The following is a 19,322-nucleotide window of genomic DNA, read 5'->3' as shown; positions in this document are numbered from 1 at the left end:
GGAGCAGGTCTGGGCAGGGGGCTGTAATGGGATGGATGGGGGGCAGGTCCGGGCAGGGGGGCTGGAGCGGGATGGGCTTGAGAGGCAGGTCTGGGCAGGGGGCTGGAGCGGGATGGGTTTGGGGCAGGTCCTGGCAGCAGGATGGAATGGGGAACTAGGGCTGGGGCAAGATGCAGGGGAGGCGTGCCGGACAGCTGAGATGGGCTTGGGGCAGGTCTGGGCCAGGGCAGGGGGTCATGGGAGAAGGGACAGGCAGTGGGATTTTCCAGGACAGCAGTCCTGGGGCACAGAGGTGTGGGGCCAGGGAGGGATGGGTTTGGGGGCAGGTTTGGCAGTGGGATGGGAAGGGCAAGGGCTAGTGAACAGAAGCAGCTAACAAGGAAGTTTAAAGGGGAAGTCTGAAGGGGGCTAGACATACTTAACATTCTTTATACTAAAGTAAAACCAAAACCACCAGATTAAAAAAACAAAACAAAAAATCATGCGCAGGGAGGCATTAGCTGCAGGAGTACAAACAGCAGGGGCCCAGCAGCAGAGTGGGAACTGATTATCCACTTCATTGCACCCAATGCGGCAGCATGTAGGACACCTGCCCTGTGGACAGGGGGCATGTGAGAGCTTTTGGTGCAAGGAGCTCCTGGCTCTCAAAGACCCTGTAGGGGCTTTGGAGACCAGGGGACTGAGCTGCAGAGTGAAGGGAGGCAGAGAGGTCCATAGATGAAGCTTTCTAGGACACCATAGAACAGTGTCAGGCAGCCCCTGCGCTGGGGAGGAGGGTGAGCGGCTCAGGGAAGGAGAACGTTCAACTGGAGCAGAGGGAAATACTCCCATAGTTGGGACCCTCCTTCCACATGATATTGTGAGATCCTCTCGCACTGAGGATACCTCTCCAGGGGAGGGAACGCCAGTCATTAGGAAAGGGCAGGTGTCAGTAACGGGGGATTCAATCATTAGAAACATAGATAGCTGGGTTTGTGATGATCGGGAGAACTGTATGGTGACTTGCCAGTGGTCGTGGTACATGTAGGTACTAGTGACATAGGGAAGGGTAGGAGAGAGGTTCTAGAGGCCAAATTTAGGCTGCTGGTAAGACTGAAATCCAGGACCTCGATGGTAGTATTCTCTGAAATGCTTCCATTCCACAAGCAGGGCCAGGTAGACAGGCAGAACTGCAGGGTCTCAATGAATGGATGAGACGATGGTGTAGAGAGGAGGGGTTTAGATTTATTAAGAACTGGGGAAACTTGGGATAGGGGGAGCCTATCAGAAAGGATGGGCACCACCTAAACCAAAATGGAACTAGACTGCTGGCACTTAATATTAAAAAGGTTGTGGAGCAGTCTTTAAACTAAGGGCTAGGGGAAAGCCGACAAGTGTGGAAGAGCACATAGATTAGACACAGACATCCTTTAGGAGAGGGTCTATTAATAGAGATTCTCTTTGTCCTACTAAAGAAGAGTGGATGGAAGATTATAAGATATAAATAAGATCAGATGAGAAACAGTCAACTGAAAAGGTCCCATTTAATCACATCAGATAATAGCAGACAGCTAAATAGTGACAAGTTTTTAAAGTACTTATATACAAACACTAGAAATATAAATAATAAGATGGATGAATTAGAGTGCCTCGTTTTAAAGGAGGTTATTAATAGAATAGGCAACAGAGAAACTTGGTGGAATGAGGATAATCAATAGGACACTGTAATACTAGGGAACAAAACATATCAGAAGGACAGACCAGGTTGTGATGCTGGGGGGTAATGAGGTTTACCGGAGCGGTCGACAAAGGCTTCTAGACCGTCACACTATGCCGGATCAGCTGATTGTTGGCACAGTGCAGCGGCCATTTTTATTTTAATGAAGCAGGGATTATTTCAATCCCTGCTTCTTTGACTATGCTGAATAAACTATTTTACATGGCTCCGTCGACAGAGCCATGTAGTCTAGACATAGCCATAGAGAGAGGCTATTCTTAGAATCATAGAATGTTAGAACTGGAAGGGACCTTGAGTGGTCACTGAGTCCAATCCCCTGCCCTCACGGCAGTACCAAGCACCATCTAGATTTAGTCCTAAATTGTGCACAGGATCTGGTTCAAGAGGTAAAGATAGCTGGACCGCTTGGAAATAATGAACACAATGTAATTAAATTTAAGATCCTTGTGGAGAGAAAAAACACAGCAGCCCAGCACTGTGACATTTAATTTCAGAAAGGGGAACTACACAAAAATGAGGAAGTTAGTTCAACAGAAATAAAAAGGTACAGTGCCAAAAGTAAAATCCCTGCAAGCTGTACGGACACTTTTCAAAGACACCATAATAGAGGTGCAATTTAAATGTATACCCCAAATTAAAAAACACAGTAAGAGAACGAAAAAAGTGCCACCGTAGCTTAACAATCAGGTAGAAGAAGCAGTGAGAGAGAAGAAGGTATAATTGAAAACATGGAAGTTAAATCCCAGTGAAGAAAATAGAGCATAAGCTCTGTCAAATTAAATGTAAAAATAGAATAAGGAAGGCCAAAGAGGAATCTGAAGAACAGCTAGCCAAAAACTCAAAAAGTAATAATACTTTTTAAAGTACATCAGAAGCAGGAAGCCTGCTAAACAACCAGTGGGGCCCTTGAACGATCAAGATGCTAAAGGAGCACTCAAGGACAATAAGGACATTGAGGAGAAACTAAATGAATACTTTACTTCAGTCTTCACAGCAGAGGATGCGAGGAAGATTCCCAGACCTGAGTCATTCTTTTTAGGTAACAAATCTGAGGAATTATCCCAGACTGAGGTGTCATTAGAGGAGGTTTTAGAACAAATTGATAAACTAAATAGTAACAAGTCACCGGGACCAGATGGCATTCAATCCAAGAGTTCTGAAAGAACTCAAATGTGAAATTGCAGAACTACTAATTGTGGTTTGTAACTTATCCTTTAAATCATCTTCTGTACTAAATGACTGGAAGATAGCTAATGTGATGCCTAGCTTTAAAAAGGGCTCTAGAGGTGATCCTGGCAATTACAGACCAGTAAGTCTAATGTCAGTACCAGGTAAACTGGCTGAAACTATAGTAAAGAACAGAATTGTCAGACACAGAGATAAATCTAATTTGTTGGGGAAAAGTCAACATGGTTTCTATAAAGGGAAATCCTGCCTCACCAATCTAGAAGAGTTATTTGAGGACGTCAACAAGCACGTGGACAAGAGAGATCCAGTGGATATAGTGTACTTTTGACAAGGCCCCTCACCAAAGGCTCTTAAGCAAAGGAAGTTGTCATGGGATAAGAAGGAAGGTCTTCTTATGCACGGATAACTAGTTAAAAGAGAGGAAACAATGAGTAGGAATACAGGGGTAGTTTTCAGAATGGAGAGAGATAACTAGTGGGGTCCATACTGGGATCAAACCTATTTAACATATTCATAAATGATCATGAGAAAAGGGTAAACAGTGAGATGTCAAAAATTGTAGATGAGACGAAACTGCTCAAGGTAGTTCTGTACAAAGCAAACCATGAAGATCTTCAAAATGGTCTCACAAAACTAGGTGACTGAACAACAAAATGGCAAATGAATTTTAATGTTGATAAATGCAAAGTAATGCACATAATCCCAGCTACATCTACAAAATTATGAGACTAAATTAGCTGTTATTATTCAAGAGAGAGATGTTGGTGTCATCGTGGACTGTTCTCTGAAAACATACACTCAATGGTAACAAAAATAATTAGGAGTTTGGAATGGCTGCCATATGAGAAGAGACTGATAAAACTGGGACTTTTCACCTTAGAAAAGAGGAGGCTAAGAGAGGATATGATAGAGGTCTATAAAATCATGGCTCGTGTAGACAGAGGCTATGTCTACACTTGCGACTTCTTGCGCAAGAATCCGCAGAGCGTCTACACTGCCCGCCTGCTCTTGTGCAAGGAAATTTACAGGATGGCGTGGTAAGAGAGGGCTTCTTGCGCAAGAGTTACACTCTTTTTTAACAGGTGTAAGCCCTCTTGTGCAGGAGCTCTTGTGCAAGAGGGCAGTGTGGACGCTCGGCAGGGATTTCTTGCGCAAGAAAGCCTGATGGCTAAAATGGCCATCAGAGCTTTCTTGCGCAAGAGAGCGTCCACAGTGCCATGGGAGCTCTTGCGCAAAAGCACAGCGTGCACATGGCAGTGTGGACGTTTTCTCGCACAAGACTTCTTGCACAAGAACCCTTGCACAAGATGTTCTTGCGCAAGAAGCCACGAGTGTAGACATAGCCAAAGTGACTAAGGAAAAGTTATCTACTTGTTCCCATAACACAAGAACTAGGGGTCACCAAGGGTATGTCTAGACGACAGGCTTTTGTTGACAGAAGTTTTGTCGACAGACACTGTCGACAAAGCTTCTGTCGACAAAGAGCGTCTAGACCACATCCAGTTCTGTTGACAAAGCCAAGCCGCTTTGTCGACATGACAGTGTGGACGCAAAGGACAGTGTAGATGCAATAACGCCTTCTGTTGACAGAACTCTGTTGACAAAAGGCGTTATTCCTCGTAGAATGAGGTTTACATACGTCGACAAAACTGCTGCGTTCTGTCGACGTTATGTCGACAGAACTCAGTGGCAGTGTAGATGCAGGTATAGTTTTGTCAACGAAAGTCCACTTTTGTCGACAAAACCCTGTAGTCTAGACACACCCCAAATGAAACGAATGGGCAGCAGGTTTAAAACAAACAAAAGGAAGTATTTCTTCACACAACATACAATCAACCTGTGGAACTCCTTGCCAGAGGATGTTGTGAAGGCCAGGACTTTAACAGGGTTAAAAAAAGAAACTAGATAGATTAACGGAGGTTAGGTCCATCAATGGCTGTAAGACAGGATGGGCAGAGATGGTGTCATTAGCCTCTGTTTGTCAGAAGCTGGGAATGGGCAACAGGGGAGGGATCACTTGGTTATTCCCTGTTCTGTTCACTCCCTCTGGGGCACCTGGTGCTGGCCACTGTCGGCAGACTGGATACTGGGCTAGAGGGACCTTTGGTCTGACCCAGTACGACCATTCTTATGTAGGGGAGCAGGGCAGCTCCAGGCAACAGAGATGGGTTTGGGGACAGGACAGGACAAGGGAGCTGGGGCAGGAGGGTAAGGGGGCAGGTCTGGGCAGCAGGACAGGGCAGGAGGGTATGGGGGCAGGTGGGACCAATGGGAACAGGGAAAATGGGGGGCAGGTGCTAAGGGGATGACTGACCAGCTGTCCTGCGGGGACATCCCCACAGTGTCCTATGTGCAGCGAGAGAAGCGACAGTGCTGGAGCCTGGCAACCCTGGAGTTCACTGTGCCCCCCGGCTCGGGGCTGGCCCCACGCTGGGTAGACGCCCTGCAGCGCAGAATCCAGCTGCATGGTCAGTACTGGGGAGGGGAGGGGGCTGGTCATTAGGGGAGGGAAAGTTCAGTAAGGGGGGGCTGGTAGGTAAGGGGGCAGGAGGGGGTACAAGTAAGTAGCCCCATGGGGGGGGTGCTGGAGCAGGCTGTGGAGTCAGAGGGTCACTGGGGCTTGCAGGGGGCTGCACATGCTCCAGGGTCAGTAGCACAAGGGATCGCCCTATGATGGGCCCAGGGGCTGCGACCCCCTGTGGGTTGGGGCGCCAGCGACTCAGGCTGGACTCACAGCAGCTGCTCTGGGTGAGCAGAGGTGGGCAGCGGGGGGTGCTCCTGCAGGACATGTGGGCAGCCAGGGACCTGGGCCCCTAGGTGACACTCTCTTTGCCCCAGGGGTCACGCGCCCCAAGAAGCTGCTGGTGTTTGTGAACCCTGTGGGGGGGCGGTGCCGCGCCAGCAAGATTTATCAGGATCAGGTGGCTGGGCTCTTTGCTCTGGCAGGGATCCAGACAGAGGTAGTAGGTGAGTCCCCCGATGTGACCCCCCCCCTGCAGCCCCTCCCGCTGAGCTCCCATCCTCCGAGTGTCCCTGACTTGCCCCCCTTTATCATCCCTTCTGCAAAGCTCTCATCCCCCAAGTGTTCCCAGCCTGCACCCTCTATGGCCTCTCCCACAGAGCTCCCACCCCCCAAGTGCCTCCGACAGAATCCTAGCACACTAGAACCGGCAGGGACCTCGAAAGGTCATTGAGTCCAGTCCCCTGCCCTCAGGGAAGGACCAAGCACCATCTATTCTAGACCATCCCTGGTAGGTGTTTGTCTAACCTGCTCTTAAATGTCTCCAATAATGGAGATTCCATAACCTCCCTAGAATAAATTGCAGTGCTTAACCACCCTGAGAGGTAGGATTTTTTTCCTAATGTCCAACCTAAATCTCTCTTGCTGCAATTTAAGCTCATTGCTTCTTGTTGTATCGTCAGAGGTTAAGGAGAATAATGTTTTCCTCCTTCTTCTTACGCTCTTTTAGATACTTGAAAACTGCTATTGTGTCCCCTTCTCGGTCGTCTCTATTCCAAACTAAACTAGTCCAATTCTTTCAATCTTCCCTCATAGGTCACATTTTCTAGATCTTTAATAGTTTTTGTTGCTCTTCTCTCAACCTTCTCCAATTTCTCCACATCTTTCTTGAAAAGTGGTGCCCAGAACTTGACGCAATACTCCAATTGAGGCCTAATCAGCACAGAGTAGAGCGGAAGAATTCTTTCTCGTGTCTTGCTCACAACACTCATGCTAATGCAGGTCCTCTGCTAATCCCAGAATCATGTTTTTTTCCAACAGTACACACTGTTGACTCATATTTAACTTGTGCTTCTCTATTACCTCTAGTCCCCTTTCTGCAGGGCTCCTTTCTAGACAGTTGATTCCCATTCTGTGTGTGAGAAACTGATTGTTCCTTCCTAAGCGGAGCACTTTGTATTTGTCCTTATTGAACTTCATCCTATTGACCTCAGGCCATTTCTCCAGTTTGTCCATATTATTTTGAATTATGATCCATCCTCCAAAGCACTTGCAACCCCTCCCAGCTTGGGATCATCTGCAAACTTGTAAGCAAGCGTACTCTCTGTGCCACTATCTAAATAGTTGATGAAGCTATTGAACAGAACAAGTCCCAAAATTGACCCCTGCGGAACCTCTCTCATTATACCCTTAGAGCATGACTGTGAACCATGGATACCTACTCTCTGAAAATGATTATCCAGTCAGTTATGCACCCACCTGATAGCAGCCCCATCAAGGTTGTATTTCCCTAGTTTGTTAATGAAGGTCATGCCCCCCCCACCGCTCCTTCACCCACTGAGCTCCCACTCTTCCTCCAACATGCCCCCCCCACGATAGACTCTCTGCTCCCGCTGCTATCACTCACCTCACTCATCCCCTCTTCCCCCACTTTCCCACAGAGACCCAGCGACCCCACGAGGCAGGGGACATGATCCTGCAGCGAGACCTAAGTGACCTAGATGGGTGAGAAACCCCTGCCCTGCCCCCAGCTCCACCTGGCATGGGGCACCCAACCCCCTCATGTACCCCTGGGTTGCTACATTCCCCCACCCCATGTACCTCTAGGGCTGCCCTGCCCTCCCCCACATATACCCAGGGCTGCCCCCATAATCCCTAGGCTGCCCTCCCTCACATACGTTCTGGGCTGCTCTGTCTCCCCACCCCCACATACCTCTTGGTAGCCCTGTCTCCCCACCACAGCCACCCCCATGCTGCTGCCCCCTCCGCTCCACTGTGGGTAGAGTAGGAACAGCTTGCTCTCTTGCCCAGGCTGGTGTGCGTGGGGGGCGACGGGACATTTAACGAGGTGATGCACGCGCTCATCTCCCGCACGCAGACGAAGGCCGGGATTTCTGAGGACGACCCTATGGCTCAGCTCCTGCCCCCTCGGCTCCATATTGGCATCATTCCCGCAGGTGGGGGAGTGCAGAGCTCTGAGGGCAGGGAGAGTGAGGGGGCTGGTAGAGATAGCTGAACCTGGGGATGAGGGGGCAGCAGGGATGGATGCCCAGAGAGCTGAGGAGTGGGGGTGGAGGAAGGCCTGTGGGGGACTGCAGAGGGCACAGGGATGGGCAGGAAGGGGCTGAAGGGGCAGGTGAGGGCGGAAGAGGGGCTGAGACTGAGGAGGGATGCAGATTAGCGAGGGACGGGGAGGGACTGGGGCTCAAGGGAGCTGTGGAGGGCAGACGGGCTGAGGGGAGCTGTAGGGGGACAAGGTGCAGGCAGGGAGAGGGGAGGGGCTGGAGGTGAGGGGGGTGGCTGTGAGGTGGCTCGGGGTGGGGGGGGAGGGCAGCAGCTCAGCAGGCCTCAGGAAATGACTCACCCCCTTCTCCCAAGCCAGGCTCCACAGACTGCGTTTGCTTCGCCTCAGTGGGGACCAGTGACCCCGTCACCTCTGCCCTGCACATCATCATTGGTAGAGCAGGGGCTGGGGACTAGAACACCTGGGTTATCTCCTCTCGCTGAGAGGAAGAGTCTGGTGGGATGGGAGAGGGGCAGCAGTCAGGACTCCTGGGCTATGTCTACACAGGCGGGGCCAAGCCATTCTTCTTGCGCAAGGCCTGCCAGTGTAGACATAGCCCTGGGTTCTCTCCCTGGCTCTGGGAGGGCCTGGTGGGTTGAGCTAGGAGGAGCTAGGTCTCTGTTCAGAGGCCCCATGCACCCTCTCCCCCAGGGGACAGCCAGCCGCTGGACGTGTGCAGCGTGCACCACCGGGGACGGCTGCAGCGCTACGCGGTCTCGCTGGTGGGCTATGGTTTCTATGGTGACGTGGTACGTGACAGTGAGCAGCATCGCTGGCTGGGCCCTGTGCGCTATGACTTCTCAGGTGTGTCCCGAGGGCGCAGCCGGAGCCCCCAGGGGTGGGAATGGAGCACAGAGGGTGTCCAGGCCCAGGGCTCTGTGCGATGCACCCCGGGGGACAGATCAAGGCGGCTGGAGGGGAGGGCTGCAGGACAGTGTGTCCTGGGTGCAGGGGAAGAACAGCTCTGCCTGCAGCAGGCTGTGTGGGGGCCTTGACCCCTCTGCCCCCTGCTCCCCCAGGGCTCAAGGCCGTGCTGTGTAACCGCAGCTATGCGGGCACTGTGGAGTTCCTGACAGCGCGGGGTACAGAGACCAGTCCCCGGGACCAGACACGCTGCAGGGCAGGGTAGGTGTGGACCTGCTGGCTGTGGTGTGTGGAGAATGGAGGGAGGTAGGAGGCTACTGGCGGGGGGGATGGAGGGAGTGGGGGGGTGCTGCTGGGCAGCAGGGCGCGAGGCTACAACTGGGCTCCTGGCCCATGGGGTGAGATGGCAGAGCAGGGCCTTCCCGCAGCACGGCCCAGACAGAAGGGAGAACTGCCTGTGGCTCAGGGGTGGCAATTGTGCGTCCCCCCACGCACTGAGTGAACACGCAGCTCTTACCCCTTCTGGTGCCTGGCCCAGGCAACGCCAGTAACACTGGGGTGTCTCCGCCCCCATGGGACGGGCTCAGGCAACGATGGTCACAAGTGGGCAGCTCCCCAGTCTGGCTCTGAGCCCACAGAACGGCGAGGGCCCTGGACGCACTACGCGCCTCTTCCCTCACAGCTGTCTCATCTGCTCCGAGGCTGGCCCCCAGCTCCGGGGGGGGAGTCAGGAGAAGCTGCCACAACAGGAGGGTGCTGGAGCTGCAGGTGAGCTGAGGGTATGGCAGGGAGATTGGTGAGTGGCAGAGGGACAGATTGGTGGAAATGATGTCTCTCCCCCACCGGCGAGTGGCAGAGGGATGGGGGGGGAATTGGAGTGAGGGTGTCTCTCCCCCACCGGCGAGTGGCAGAGGGATGGGGGGGGAATTGGAATGACGGTGTCTCTCCCCCACCGGCGAGTGGCAGAGGGATGGGGCGGGAATTGGAGTGAGGGTGTCTCTCCCCCACCGGCGAGTGGCAGAGGGATGGGGGGGGAATTGGAGTGAGGGTCTCTCTCCCCGAGCCGGCGAGTGGCAGAGGGATGGGGGGGGGAATTGGAGTGAGGGTCTCTCTCCCCGAGCCAGCGAGTGGCAGAGGGATGGGGGGGGGGAATTGGAGTGAGGGTCTCTCCCCCCGAGCCGGCGAGTGGCAGAGGGATGGGGGGGGGAATTGGAGTGAGGGTGTCTCTCCCCCAGCCGGCGAGTGGCAGAGGGATGGGGGGGGAATTGGAGTGAGGGTGTCTCTCCCCCAGCCGGCGAGTGGCAGAGGGATGGGGGGGGAATTGGAGTGAGGGTGTCTCTCCCCCAGCCGGCGAGTGGCAGAGGGATGGGGGGGGGAATTGGAATGACAGTGTCTCTCCCCCAGCTGGCGAGTGGCAGAGGGATGGGGGGGGAACTGGAGTGAGGGTGTCTCTCCCCCAGCCGGCGAGTGGCAGAGGAATGGGGGGGGGAATTGGAGTGAGGGTGTCTCTCCCCCAGCCGGCGAGTGGCAGAGGGATGGGGGGGGGAACTGGAGTGAGGGTGTCTCTCCCCCAGCCGGCGAGTGGCAGAGGAATGGGGGGGGGAATTGGAGTGAGGGTGTCTCTCCCCCAGCCGGCGAGTGGCAGAGGGATGGGGGGGGAATTGGAATGACGGTGTCTCTCCCCCACCGGCGAGTGGCAGAGGGATGGGGGGGGAACTGGAGTGAGGGTGTCTCTCCCCCAGCTGGCGAGTGGCAGAGGGATGGGGGGGGAATTGGAGTGAGGGTGTCTCTCCCCCAGCTGGCGAGTGGCAGAGGGATGGGGGGGGAATTGGAATGACGGTGTCTCTCCCCCAGCTGGCGAGTGGCAGAGGGATGGGGGGGGAATTGGAATGACGGTGTCTCTCCCCCAGCTGGCGAGTGGCAGAGGGATGGGGGGGGGAATTGGAATGACGGTGTCTCTCCCCCAGCTGGCGAGTGGCAGAGGGATGGGGGGGGAATTGGAGTGAGGGTGTCTCTCCCCCAGCTGGCGAGTGGCAGAGGGATGGGGGGGGGGAATTGGAGTGAGGGTGTCTCTCCCCCAGCTGGCGAGTGGCAGAGGGCTGGGGGGGGGGGAATTGGAGTGAGGGTGTCTCTCCCCCAGCTGGCGAGTGGCAGAGGGATGGGGGGGGGGAATTGGAGTGAGGGTGTCTCTCCCCCAGCTGGCGAGTGGCAGAGGGATGGGGGGGGGGGGGAATTGGAGTGAGGGTGTCTCTCCCCTAGCCGGCGAGTGGCAGAGGGATGGGGGGGGGGAATTGGAGTGACGGTGTCTCTCCCCCAGCTGGCGAGTGGCAGAGGGATGGGGGGGGGGAATTGGAGTGAGGGTGTCTCTCCCCCAGCTGGCGAGTGGCAGAGGGATGGGGGGGGGAATTGGAGTGAGGGTGTCTCTCCCCCAGCTGGCGAGTGGCAGAGGGATGGGGGGGGGAATTGGAGTGAGGGTGTCTCTCCCCCAGCTGGCGAGTGGCAGAGGGATGGGGGGGGGAATTGGAGTGAGGGTGTCTCTCCCCCAGCTGGCGAGTGGCAGAGGGATGGGGGGGGGAATTGGAGTGAGGGTGTCTCTCCCCTAGCCGGCGAGTGGCAGAGGGATGGGGGGGGGGAATTGGAGTGAGGGTGTCTCTCCCCCAGCTGGCGAGTGGCAGAGGGATGGGGGGGGGAATTGGAGTGAGGGTGTCTCTCCCCCAGCTGGCGAGTGGCAGAGGGATGGGGGGGGGGAATTGGAGTGAGGGTGTCTCTCCCCCAGCCGGCGAGTGGCAGAGGGATGGGGGGGGGGGAATTGGAGTGACGGTGTCTCTCCCCCAGCTGGCGAGTGGCAGAGGGATGGGGGGGGGGAATTGGAGTGACGGTGTCTCTCCCCCAGCTGGCGAGTGGCAGAGGGATGGGGGGGGGGAATTGGAGTGACGGTGTCTCTCCCCCAGCCGGCGAGTGGCAGAGGGATGGGGGGGGGGGGGAATTGGAGTGAGGGTGTCTCTCCCCCAGCTGGCGAGTGGCAGAGGGATGGGGGGGGGAATTGGAGTGACGGTGTCTCTCCCCCAGCTGGCGAGTGGCAGAGGGATGGGGGGGGGGGGAATTGGAGTGAGGGTGTCTCTCCCCTAGCCGGCGAGTGGCAGAGGGATGGGGGGGGGGGGGAATTGGAGTGACAGTGTCTCTCCCCCAGCCGGCGAGTGGCAACGGGAGCAGGGTCGTTTCCTGGCCATTAACTTGACCTGCATGAGCAGTGCCTGCCCTAAGAGCCCCGAAGGCCTGTCCCCCAGCGCCCATCTGGCCGACGGCTCGGCTGACCTCATCCTGGTGCGCGAGTGCTCCTCCCTGGGCTTCCTGCGACACCTGAGTCGGCACATGGACCATCGAGACCAGGTATGGGCGTTGCACAGACCCCCCTCCCCCCAAGCCAGGTACTGGGGGGGAGGGAGATCTGTGACTCCTCCCTCAGAGCCCGGTACTGGGAGGGAGGCATGGGACAGACCTGGGGTCCTACACGGAGACCCCCCCCAAGGTTGAGTAGCAGGAAGAAGGCCTGGCCCAGACCCGGGTAACAGAGAGAGTGGAGGCGGGGAAGGGAGATGGTGGGAACAGACCCACGGGGTCAGCAGGCACCAGGTCACAGGGAGGGGTCAGGCTGGAGCTGCCGCTTTGGGGTGTCTGGCCCCAGGACAGCAGGGGCATCTTGATGGGGGGTGGCCCCAGGTGGGCAGGGAGAGGCCTCTGGCTCAGTCCAGCCCTTCTGCTCTCTGCAGTTTGACCTACCCTTTGTGAGTGTGCACCGAGTGCAGGCCCTGCGCTTCACCCCCAGCCAGCTGGAGGAGAGTGAGGAGCAGGGGCAGCCAGCGCACAGGGGCTGGAAGGGGCTGTGCTGGGCGGAGCACCCCCTGAGCTGCTGGAGCTGTGATGGGGAGACCCTGCCCCACGCCGATATCAGCGTCAGGTGAGCAGACCGAGCCCCTGGGAGGGTGGGGGACACCCCACAGCCAGCCCTATGTCCACATGCCCCTGTGCAGTGGCACAAGAGCCACCCGGTAGGCTGCTATGGGAGCTTCCCGGAGCATGTGAGGGGACGTTTGGGGCTTCTCTGCTCTGCGGGAGTGGCATGAGCAGTAATTCCTCTGTGCCAGTCATGCAGACCAGGCCTCAGCTGGAGCTGGGAACCTGGGCTACACAGCTTGGGCAAGAGGGGCAAAGGGGACAGTCCAGTGACACGCAGCAGACCCGAGCAAGGGCCAGAAGACAGGCCCGCTGAAGGCTGGCAGATGCCTGGGCTTGGGTGGAAAGGACATGAGAACGGTTTCCCTGGACGTGACGGGCTGTTCCAAGAGGAGGGAGGGGAGGAGCAGAAAACTCTAACCCTCTTCCCCTCCGAGGCTAGGACAAGCAGCCAGGGGCTTACGCTGCATTTATGGGCAGGCACCAGGCAGGTTTGCCTAGTGGCAGGGTAGTTAAGCTCTGGCACAAGTCCCCATGCAGCCCTTGAGGGCTTGGGGAGCGGGCTAGACCCCCATCAGACCTGGCCCATTCATCACATAAGCCTGCCTCGGGCAGGGGCTCTTATGGCCCTTCTGGCAGCCTAACTCTGCATTAGCCTTTGTCCCGGCTGGGGCCCATGGCAGCTCAGGCACTGCCCGCCTGTCCCGTGCGAGGGGGCAGGCCAGCAGCTTGTCCCTCCCTCAGGCAGGGCCGACCTGATTCTATTCTTTTCCCTCCCACTGCTGGCACCCAGCTCCTTGGGCAGCCTGCTGATGGCCACTTTCCTCCACAGGGTGCACAGGCAGCTCGTCCACCTCTTTGCCCGGGGCATCGAACAGCAGCTGGGCCTGGCCTAGGGGCTGCCTGGAGCTGCAACCTACCAGGACACTGGAGCAGGTGGAGAGGCCAGGCCCAACCCCGCTGGATTTGGGCCCTGCTGGGGCAGTGGGATCGGCCCTGCCTGGCTGGTGCCGAGGGGTGTGTGTGGACATGCAGGGCCTGCCCAGGACAGCTCCCACCCCTTGCTGTGATGCTCTGGAACCAGGGGCCCAGCGCCGCTGCCTGTAGGGGCAGATGGCTGCCAGGGAGCCACAGCTCAGCCTCAACCCTTCCATTCTTGGTCTCCGCTCCCCCCAACACTGGAGGGCAGCCCAGGCCCAGGGCTCCTGACAAAGCAGCAGCTGCCACAAATAAAAGGAGAGCAAAGGCCTGTGTGTGGGGGGGGGGGGGGGGGGGGGGGGTCGCGTAATATGCATGGGGGCTGAGCCTGATGGAGACTGGCCTCAGATTTAACACTGAGTCCTGGCTTTCATGTGAGCTGAGCAAGTTTCCAGAAACCCTACAGCAAGGCCAGGGCAAGGCCGGCAGCCACCCACGACAGAGGGGCCACACGATTGGACAGAGGAAGCACAGGGACGAGGCTGGGCCCAACAATCTCTTTACAAATCAGCGCTGCACACAAAAGGCCCAGACACAGGGCAGGAATGTCTCAGCAACACAGCACACACGCACAGCACCTGGGCCCTCTGGAGTGAGAGGATCCTGTGTGGGGCAGGATCCGGAGGGCCAGAGACCAGGGCAGGGGAAGAGGGGCAGGCTGTAAACATGCCAGGGCCAGCTTGGTCCCAGAAGCAGGGGGCTCTAGGTCCAGGGCAGGGACGGGCAGTTTGGTTTGGAGGAGGATGTAAATGGGATGGGGGGGTTCTGCAGGAGGCCTGTGTGAACCAGGACCCCAGCCACATCAGGGAGAGGGGGAGGGGAAGGGAAGGGAAGGGGATCACAACCTATTTGGCTAATTGGGTTACTGTGTAGGATGAATGCCCCATGCCCGGCTCCCTCCCCCCTGCCCTTCTCTACCAGCATGCCATGCCCAGCCCCCAACATCCCCACTCCAGGAGCCCCAATGGGAGCAGCAAGCGGCATGGGTGGCCCCCCGAGTTGCTCTGGGAGGCAACAGCTGCCCCCGGCTCAGAGCTTGTGCGGATTCACCCAGCGGTAGGTGCCCTCGTACTGGAACCCGACCCTCTTCATCAGCTCGTCTGCCTCGGGGGGGCCCCGGCTGGGAAAAAGCAATGTCCCCAGGTTAGTGCCCATGGGGGGGCAGGGCCGGGCCCTCCCTGGTCATCCTCCTGCATCTCCAACCAGGGACTTACCTTTTGGCAGCTTGACCCCTCTTGTGCCCTGCCAGCCCCTTCAGTGCTCCAGAGCCCCCCACATTCTCCTACTAGCCCTCCCAGGACTCCCGTCTCCCATCCCCCTAGAGCCTACCACCATACACCTTTCTCCCATCCCCCCAGAGCCACCCACAACCTTCCCAGGTCTTCTGCTGGGTCCCTCCAGCCCAGAGCCCCTGCCGTGCCCCCTAGCATGCCCCTCGTCAGTGCCCCTGCCAGCTCCCCCCCCCCCCCGCCCTGGTGCCCAGCCTAGAGCCTCACCTGCCATAGCAGTAGGGGATGGGCTGGATCCGTTCTGACTCGATCTTGTGCAACAGGGGAGTGAAAATGCGCCAGGCCTCACGTAGTTCGTCACTGGGGAGGGAGCAGGGTCAGTATCAGTACAGCAGGCTGGAACAGGACGCCTCACACTAAAGGCAGGACCAGTCCTGGCCCCCAGCCCCAGCTGCTCTCCCAGAGGCACCAGAACTCCCTGCATGCTGCCCCTCCTGCCTGGATCCGGGGACAGGGTGTGATGCTCCTGGGTTCTGAGCTGCACACACAAGTCATTGTTGCAACCACTGCTCTATGTTTGCCCCAAAACTTGGGCCAAGTGGCCACGTGAGGGGTCTGTCAGAAGCGGATTCGCTGGTTCTGTGGCTGCTGCTCACCGGCCTGTCAGGTCTGTACTTGCAGTTACGCGCAGGCTGGTATTTCACACGTTTGCTCTTTCCAGGCCCAGTGAGACTAGGTGGCCAGTCAGGTGACCAGCAGCACGTCCCTGACACTGCCCTGCACATGGGGCCAACCCCACACGGGAGGCACTTGGCCGGGAGCGTTCGGTCCAATGTGGGGGCCAGGGCTGCTAAGGCTGAGCCAGGGCTGGAGGGGACCTGCCCCCGGGCCAAACTATCTGGGGAGGCACATTTCCCAGCCAGAGCAACAGGAGCCTCTCCCTCCAGGCGGGCTGGGGGAGAACGAGGCCCTGGGGGCTCTGCTAAGAACTCAGCCTGGAAGACCGATGACCCAGCCGAGCAGCCAATAGGCCCCAGATTGTTCCATCTCTGCTACGAGTCTGCACCAAGAGCTGTACAATCAGCGTGTGGGGTCTGATCCCTTTGACAATTTTATTCTCAACCTTTTCTTTCTTTCTTTCTTTCCCTGTATCAATAAACCTAAAGATTTTCTATTCTACAAAAGGATTGGCACTGCAAGCTCTTTGGAATAAACAGACCCGGGACTGTGGCTGGTCCTTTGGGACTGGGGAACCTGTTCAGCTTTGGTGAGATTGGTTTTCATATAACCTCTCAGCTGTGTAAGAAGTGGTGCTGGTTGTGGCAGAGGGAAAGCTGGGGGGTTTGCTTGTGAGACTCCTTGCTGGCCAGCATGGCAACAGACATGCTGAGTGTGGCTGGTTTGGTGCCTTAAGAGTGGAAGATCCCAGGCTTGGGCTGAAAGTAGCCCTGTCGCTAAGCAATTTGCCTTGACTGGACCCTCTCAGCGGTGCCCCCAGAAACCCGTAATGTCACACTAGCGTAGTTCAGGGTCTGCAGGGAGGGGGCTCGGGGCTGGACAGCCCAGGACCTACCTGCGCACAAAGTGCATCTGGTTGCCACAGAAGACGTCCAGGATGAGTCGCTCGTAGGCATCTGGCAGCTTCACATCCTGGAGAGATGGGAGAGGGAGGTGTGACCTGGGGTGGGGGCCAGGGAGGGTGTATTGAGAAGAAGTGGCTGGGATGGGGCATAAGGGGGCTGGCTTGGCAGCTGTAGGTCAGGCCCAGCTCTCACTCCTTAGGGTGGAGGCAGTGTGGGGCTGTGGAGGACCCCAGGGCCAGCAGGGAAGGGGGCAGAGTGGAGGTATGGGGGCCCAGGGCCAGCACCTTGTAGCAATTGCTGTAGGTCAGGTCCACCTTAGGGTGGAGGAAAGGATAAGGGCAGAGGAAGCTGTGGGGGGGACCCAGGGCCAGCAGGGAAGGGGCACAGTGGGGATCCCTGGTCTGGCACCTTATAGCGATTGCCATAGGTCAGGTCCAGCTCAGATTCCTCAGGGTCGAAGAACATGCCGGGTTTCTTGGTCATCATCTTGGTGTAGACGGCCTCGTTAGGCTGCACCCGGATCACCAGCTCGTTGCGCTTGCACTGCCGCTGGAAGATGTCGCCTGGCACATCCCGGAACTGTAGCCGCACCTCAGCCTTGCGCTCATTCAGGGCCTTCCCACACCGCAGCACGAACGGGACGCCTTGCAGAGACACAGTGCTAGCCTCACCACAGCCCAGACCTACCCCTCCACAGAGCCCCCCCAGCCCCCCGCCCGGGGAGCGTAAGGAGAAGGCCTTTTTCTGCAGCCAGACTGGAAGAGCAGCAGCGAGGCACATCCACTCACTCCAGCTAAACAGTATTGCAATCATGACATCATAGGCTGTTCGGAAGGGGCCCTGTCCTACTGGTGCCCACTAGCCCCAGAGAACAAAACAGGTCTCCAGACGGGTAAAGAAACCTGAGTGGGACAGCATCTCACCTGGCAAGAAACTGCTTCTCGACAGGTGGGCTTGTGAAATCTCATTCTATGAACAGTTCCCACTTCCCCATGGCTCCGTCCCATCGTGCTCTGCTTTGCAACGGGTCCTCTCTGCTGTGTCATTCACCTGGCCAGGTGCCAACCAGGATTGGGCTGGGAATTTGGTTGCCATATGCAAGGCTCAACAATCTACTGAATCTACTCGCCTGTGGTGAGTAGATTTCGGCCAGGCACCCCGTTTACCGGCGCGCGTGCACACTGCAGCTCTTGCGCATGCGCAGTGCGGGGCTGGCGAGCGGCTTTCGCTGCGGTTCGTCAAACCCTGGCCATATGTTAGGGCTGGTGAGTCACATTTTAGTAAATAACTGGTTAAGGTCTAGGGAAGTGACAGTGTAAACAGTTAACTGATGAACCTGGACTCGTCGGTTAATTTCACGGTTACAGGCGGGGCCTCTCCCACCGTGATGCTGAAGGGAGGGGGGCTCAAAGCTGGCTCCCCAGGAGCCCAAACTCCCACCTGTCCCCCACCGTGCTGCTCCGGCCTCCCCCCAGTGTAAACGTGGAACCACTGGGAATTTCTTAAGGTAAACGTTTTAACATCCCTACTAAGGTTGAGCTAGGCAGGATTCACTTGTCACTCTATAAACTGGGGCCCAAAGGAAGTACTTGGGGAACCAACTCCAAGACTCAGCCCCAGGATCAGAGCTGCCCGACCTCATCCCTGTGCTGATGACACCGGGCAACCACAGGAATCTTTCCCAAGGGACCTGATCCTAACTGGCCAGCAGGACAATTCATTCGCCTTCCGGGAAACAGGGAGCCTGGGATGCTGGGTGTGGGCAGCCAATAACTAGAGGGTGAGTGGGAGATTTCTGTGTAAGGCACCGTCACTGGGAACGGACCCCCCCTCCACACAGTGTGAGGTTACGCCTGAGCCCTGGGAGTTGGTGAGGTGGGTGCCCCTTGGGTGTATGACTGAGAACATTTTGTGCAGGTAACAAGGAAGGAAGGGTGGCAGAGGGACAGAAACAGTGCTAGGGCCCCACCCCCACAGCACACACACAAAGGGGAAGGGCAGGGGGTTACAGACAGTGCTCTCCCCAGGTGCTCCACCCCCTCCCCCCAGTGCTAGCTCACTAACCTCCCCCACAGCACCCACCCCAGGTACATCATTCCCGCCCATGCAGTAGCTCACCATCCCATCTCTCGTTGTCCACATAGAGCACGGCAGTGGCGAAGGTGGGCGTGCTGGAGCCAGGTGGTACAGTGGGGTCGTCCAGGTAGCTCTTCTGGGCCTCGCCCACACCGTCAGGGTTCCCCACGTACTGGCCCAGCACCACACTGTCCAGCTGCAGCTGGGAGATGCACTTCAGCACCTTCACCTGTGGGGGAGCACAGTTCAAAGCCCCAGCCATGGCCAGGCAGAGTGGGGTGTGGGTGGGTGGGCATGCGCAGGGAGAAGTGGCCCAAAGTCCCAGCCATGACCAGGCAGAGTGACAGGGGCAGTGCATGGCTCGGAGCCACAGCCAGGCAGAGGGGCGAGGGCGGGGTGGGGCATGGCTTGGAGCCACAGCCATGGCCAGGTAAAGTGGTGGGGGGGTGTATATGTGCATGTGCGGGGGAGAGAGAAGGGGAGTGGCCCAAAGCCCCAGCCACTGCCAGGCAGAGCAGTGGGTGCAGGGCAGGGCGTGGCTTGGAGCCACGGCAAGGCAGAGCGGTGGGGGCAGGGTGGGGCATGGCTTGGAGCCACAGCCAGGCAGAGTGGGGTGTGGGTGGGTGGGCATGCGCAGGGAGAAGTGGCCCAAAGCCCCAGCCATGGCCAGGCAGAGCGGGTGGGGGGGGGGGGGAGGAGGGGCTCAAAG

At 57.3% G+C, this 19,322-nt stretch overlaps 2 protein-coding genes across 11 annotated transcripts in view; one reads left to right on the top strand and one right to left on the bottom strand.

Annotated features, from left to right (window-relative positions):
* Positions 1 to 14,636, top strand: part of LOC102445981 (ceramide kinase-like) — a 24,135-nt gene extending 9,499 nt beyond the window's left edge. For 2 of the 8 annotated variants that reach the window (XM_075916571.1, XM_075916569.1), the window contains 10 exons: positions 5,248 to 5,373; positions 5,744 to 5,872; positions 7,307 to 7,370; positions 7,677 to 7,822; positions 8,248 to 8,322; positions 8,581 to 8,733; positions 8,949 to 9,054; positions 9,476 to 9,561; positions 11,984 to 12,183; positions 13,580 to 14,636. In XM_075916571.1, the coding sequence (XP_075772686.1) occupies positions 5,248 to 5,373; positions 5,744 to 5,872; positions 7,307 to 7,370; positions 7,677 to 7,822; positions 8,248 to 8,322; positions 8,581 to 8,733; positions 8,949 to 9,054; positions 9,476 to 9,561; positions 11,984 to 12,183; positions 13,580 to 14,035 (1,541 nt within the window). In that variant the 3' untranslated portion in view covers positions 14,036 to 14,636. Of the gene's footprint in view, positions 1 to 5,247; positions 5,374 to 5,743; positions 5,873 to 7,306; positions 7,371 to 7,676; positions 7,823 to 8,247; positions 8,323 to 8,580; positions 8,734 to 8,948; positions 9,055 to 9,475; positions 9,562 to 11,983; positions 12,184 to 12,563; positions 12,752 to 13,579 lie in introns of all 8 variants that reach the window. The other 6 variants (XM_075916576.1, XM_075916573.1, XM_075916575.1 and 3 more) reach the window with 5 other exon arrangements.
* The window catches only part of G6PD (glucose-6-phosphate dehydrogenase), a 13,110-nt gene continuing 7,996 nt past the window's right edge, over positions 14,209 to 19,322 (bottom strand). For all 3 annotated transcript variants that reach the window (XM_075916580.1, XM_075916578.1, XM_075916579.1), the window contains exons 9-13: positions 18,656 to 18,842; positions 16,946 to 17,181; positions 16,528 to 16,604; positions 15,222 to 15,314; positions 14,209 to 14,845 (exon numbers count right to left, since the gene is read on the bottom strand). In XM_075916580.1, the coding sequence (XP_075772695.1) occupies positions 14,755 to 14,845; positions 15,222 to 15,314; positions 16,528 to 16,604; positions 16,946 to 17,181; positions 18,656 to 18,842 (684 nt within the window). In that variant the 3' untranslated portion in view covers positions 14,209 to 14,754. The remainder of the gene's footprint in view (positions 14,846 to 15,221; positions 15,315 to 16,527; positions 16,605 to 16,945; positions 17,182 to 18,655; positions 18,843 to 19,322) is intronic.

The sequence above is a fragment of the Pelodiscus sinensis genome, unplaced genomic scaffold (genome assembly GCF_049634645.1).
Source record: "Pelodiscus sinensis isolate JC-2024 unplaced genomic scaffold, ASM4963464v1 ctg145, whole genome shotgun sequence".
In the NCBI taxonomy this organism is placed as follows: domain Eukaryota; kingdom Metazoa; phylum Chordata; order Testudines; family Trionychidae; genus Pelodiscus; species Pelodiscus sinensis.
Note: the sequence above shows the minus strand (reverse complement) of the source record. Positions and strands in the feature narration are given on the sequence as shown.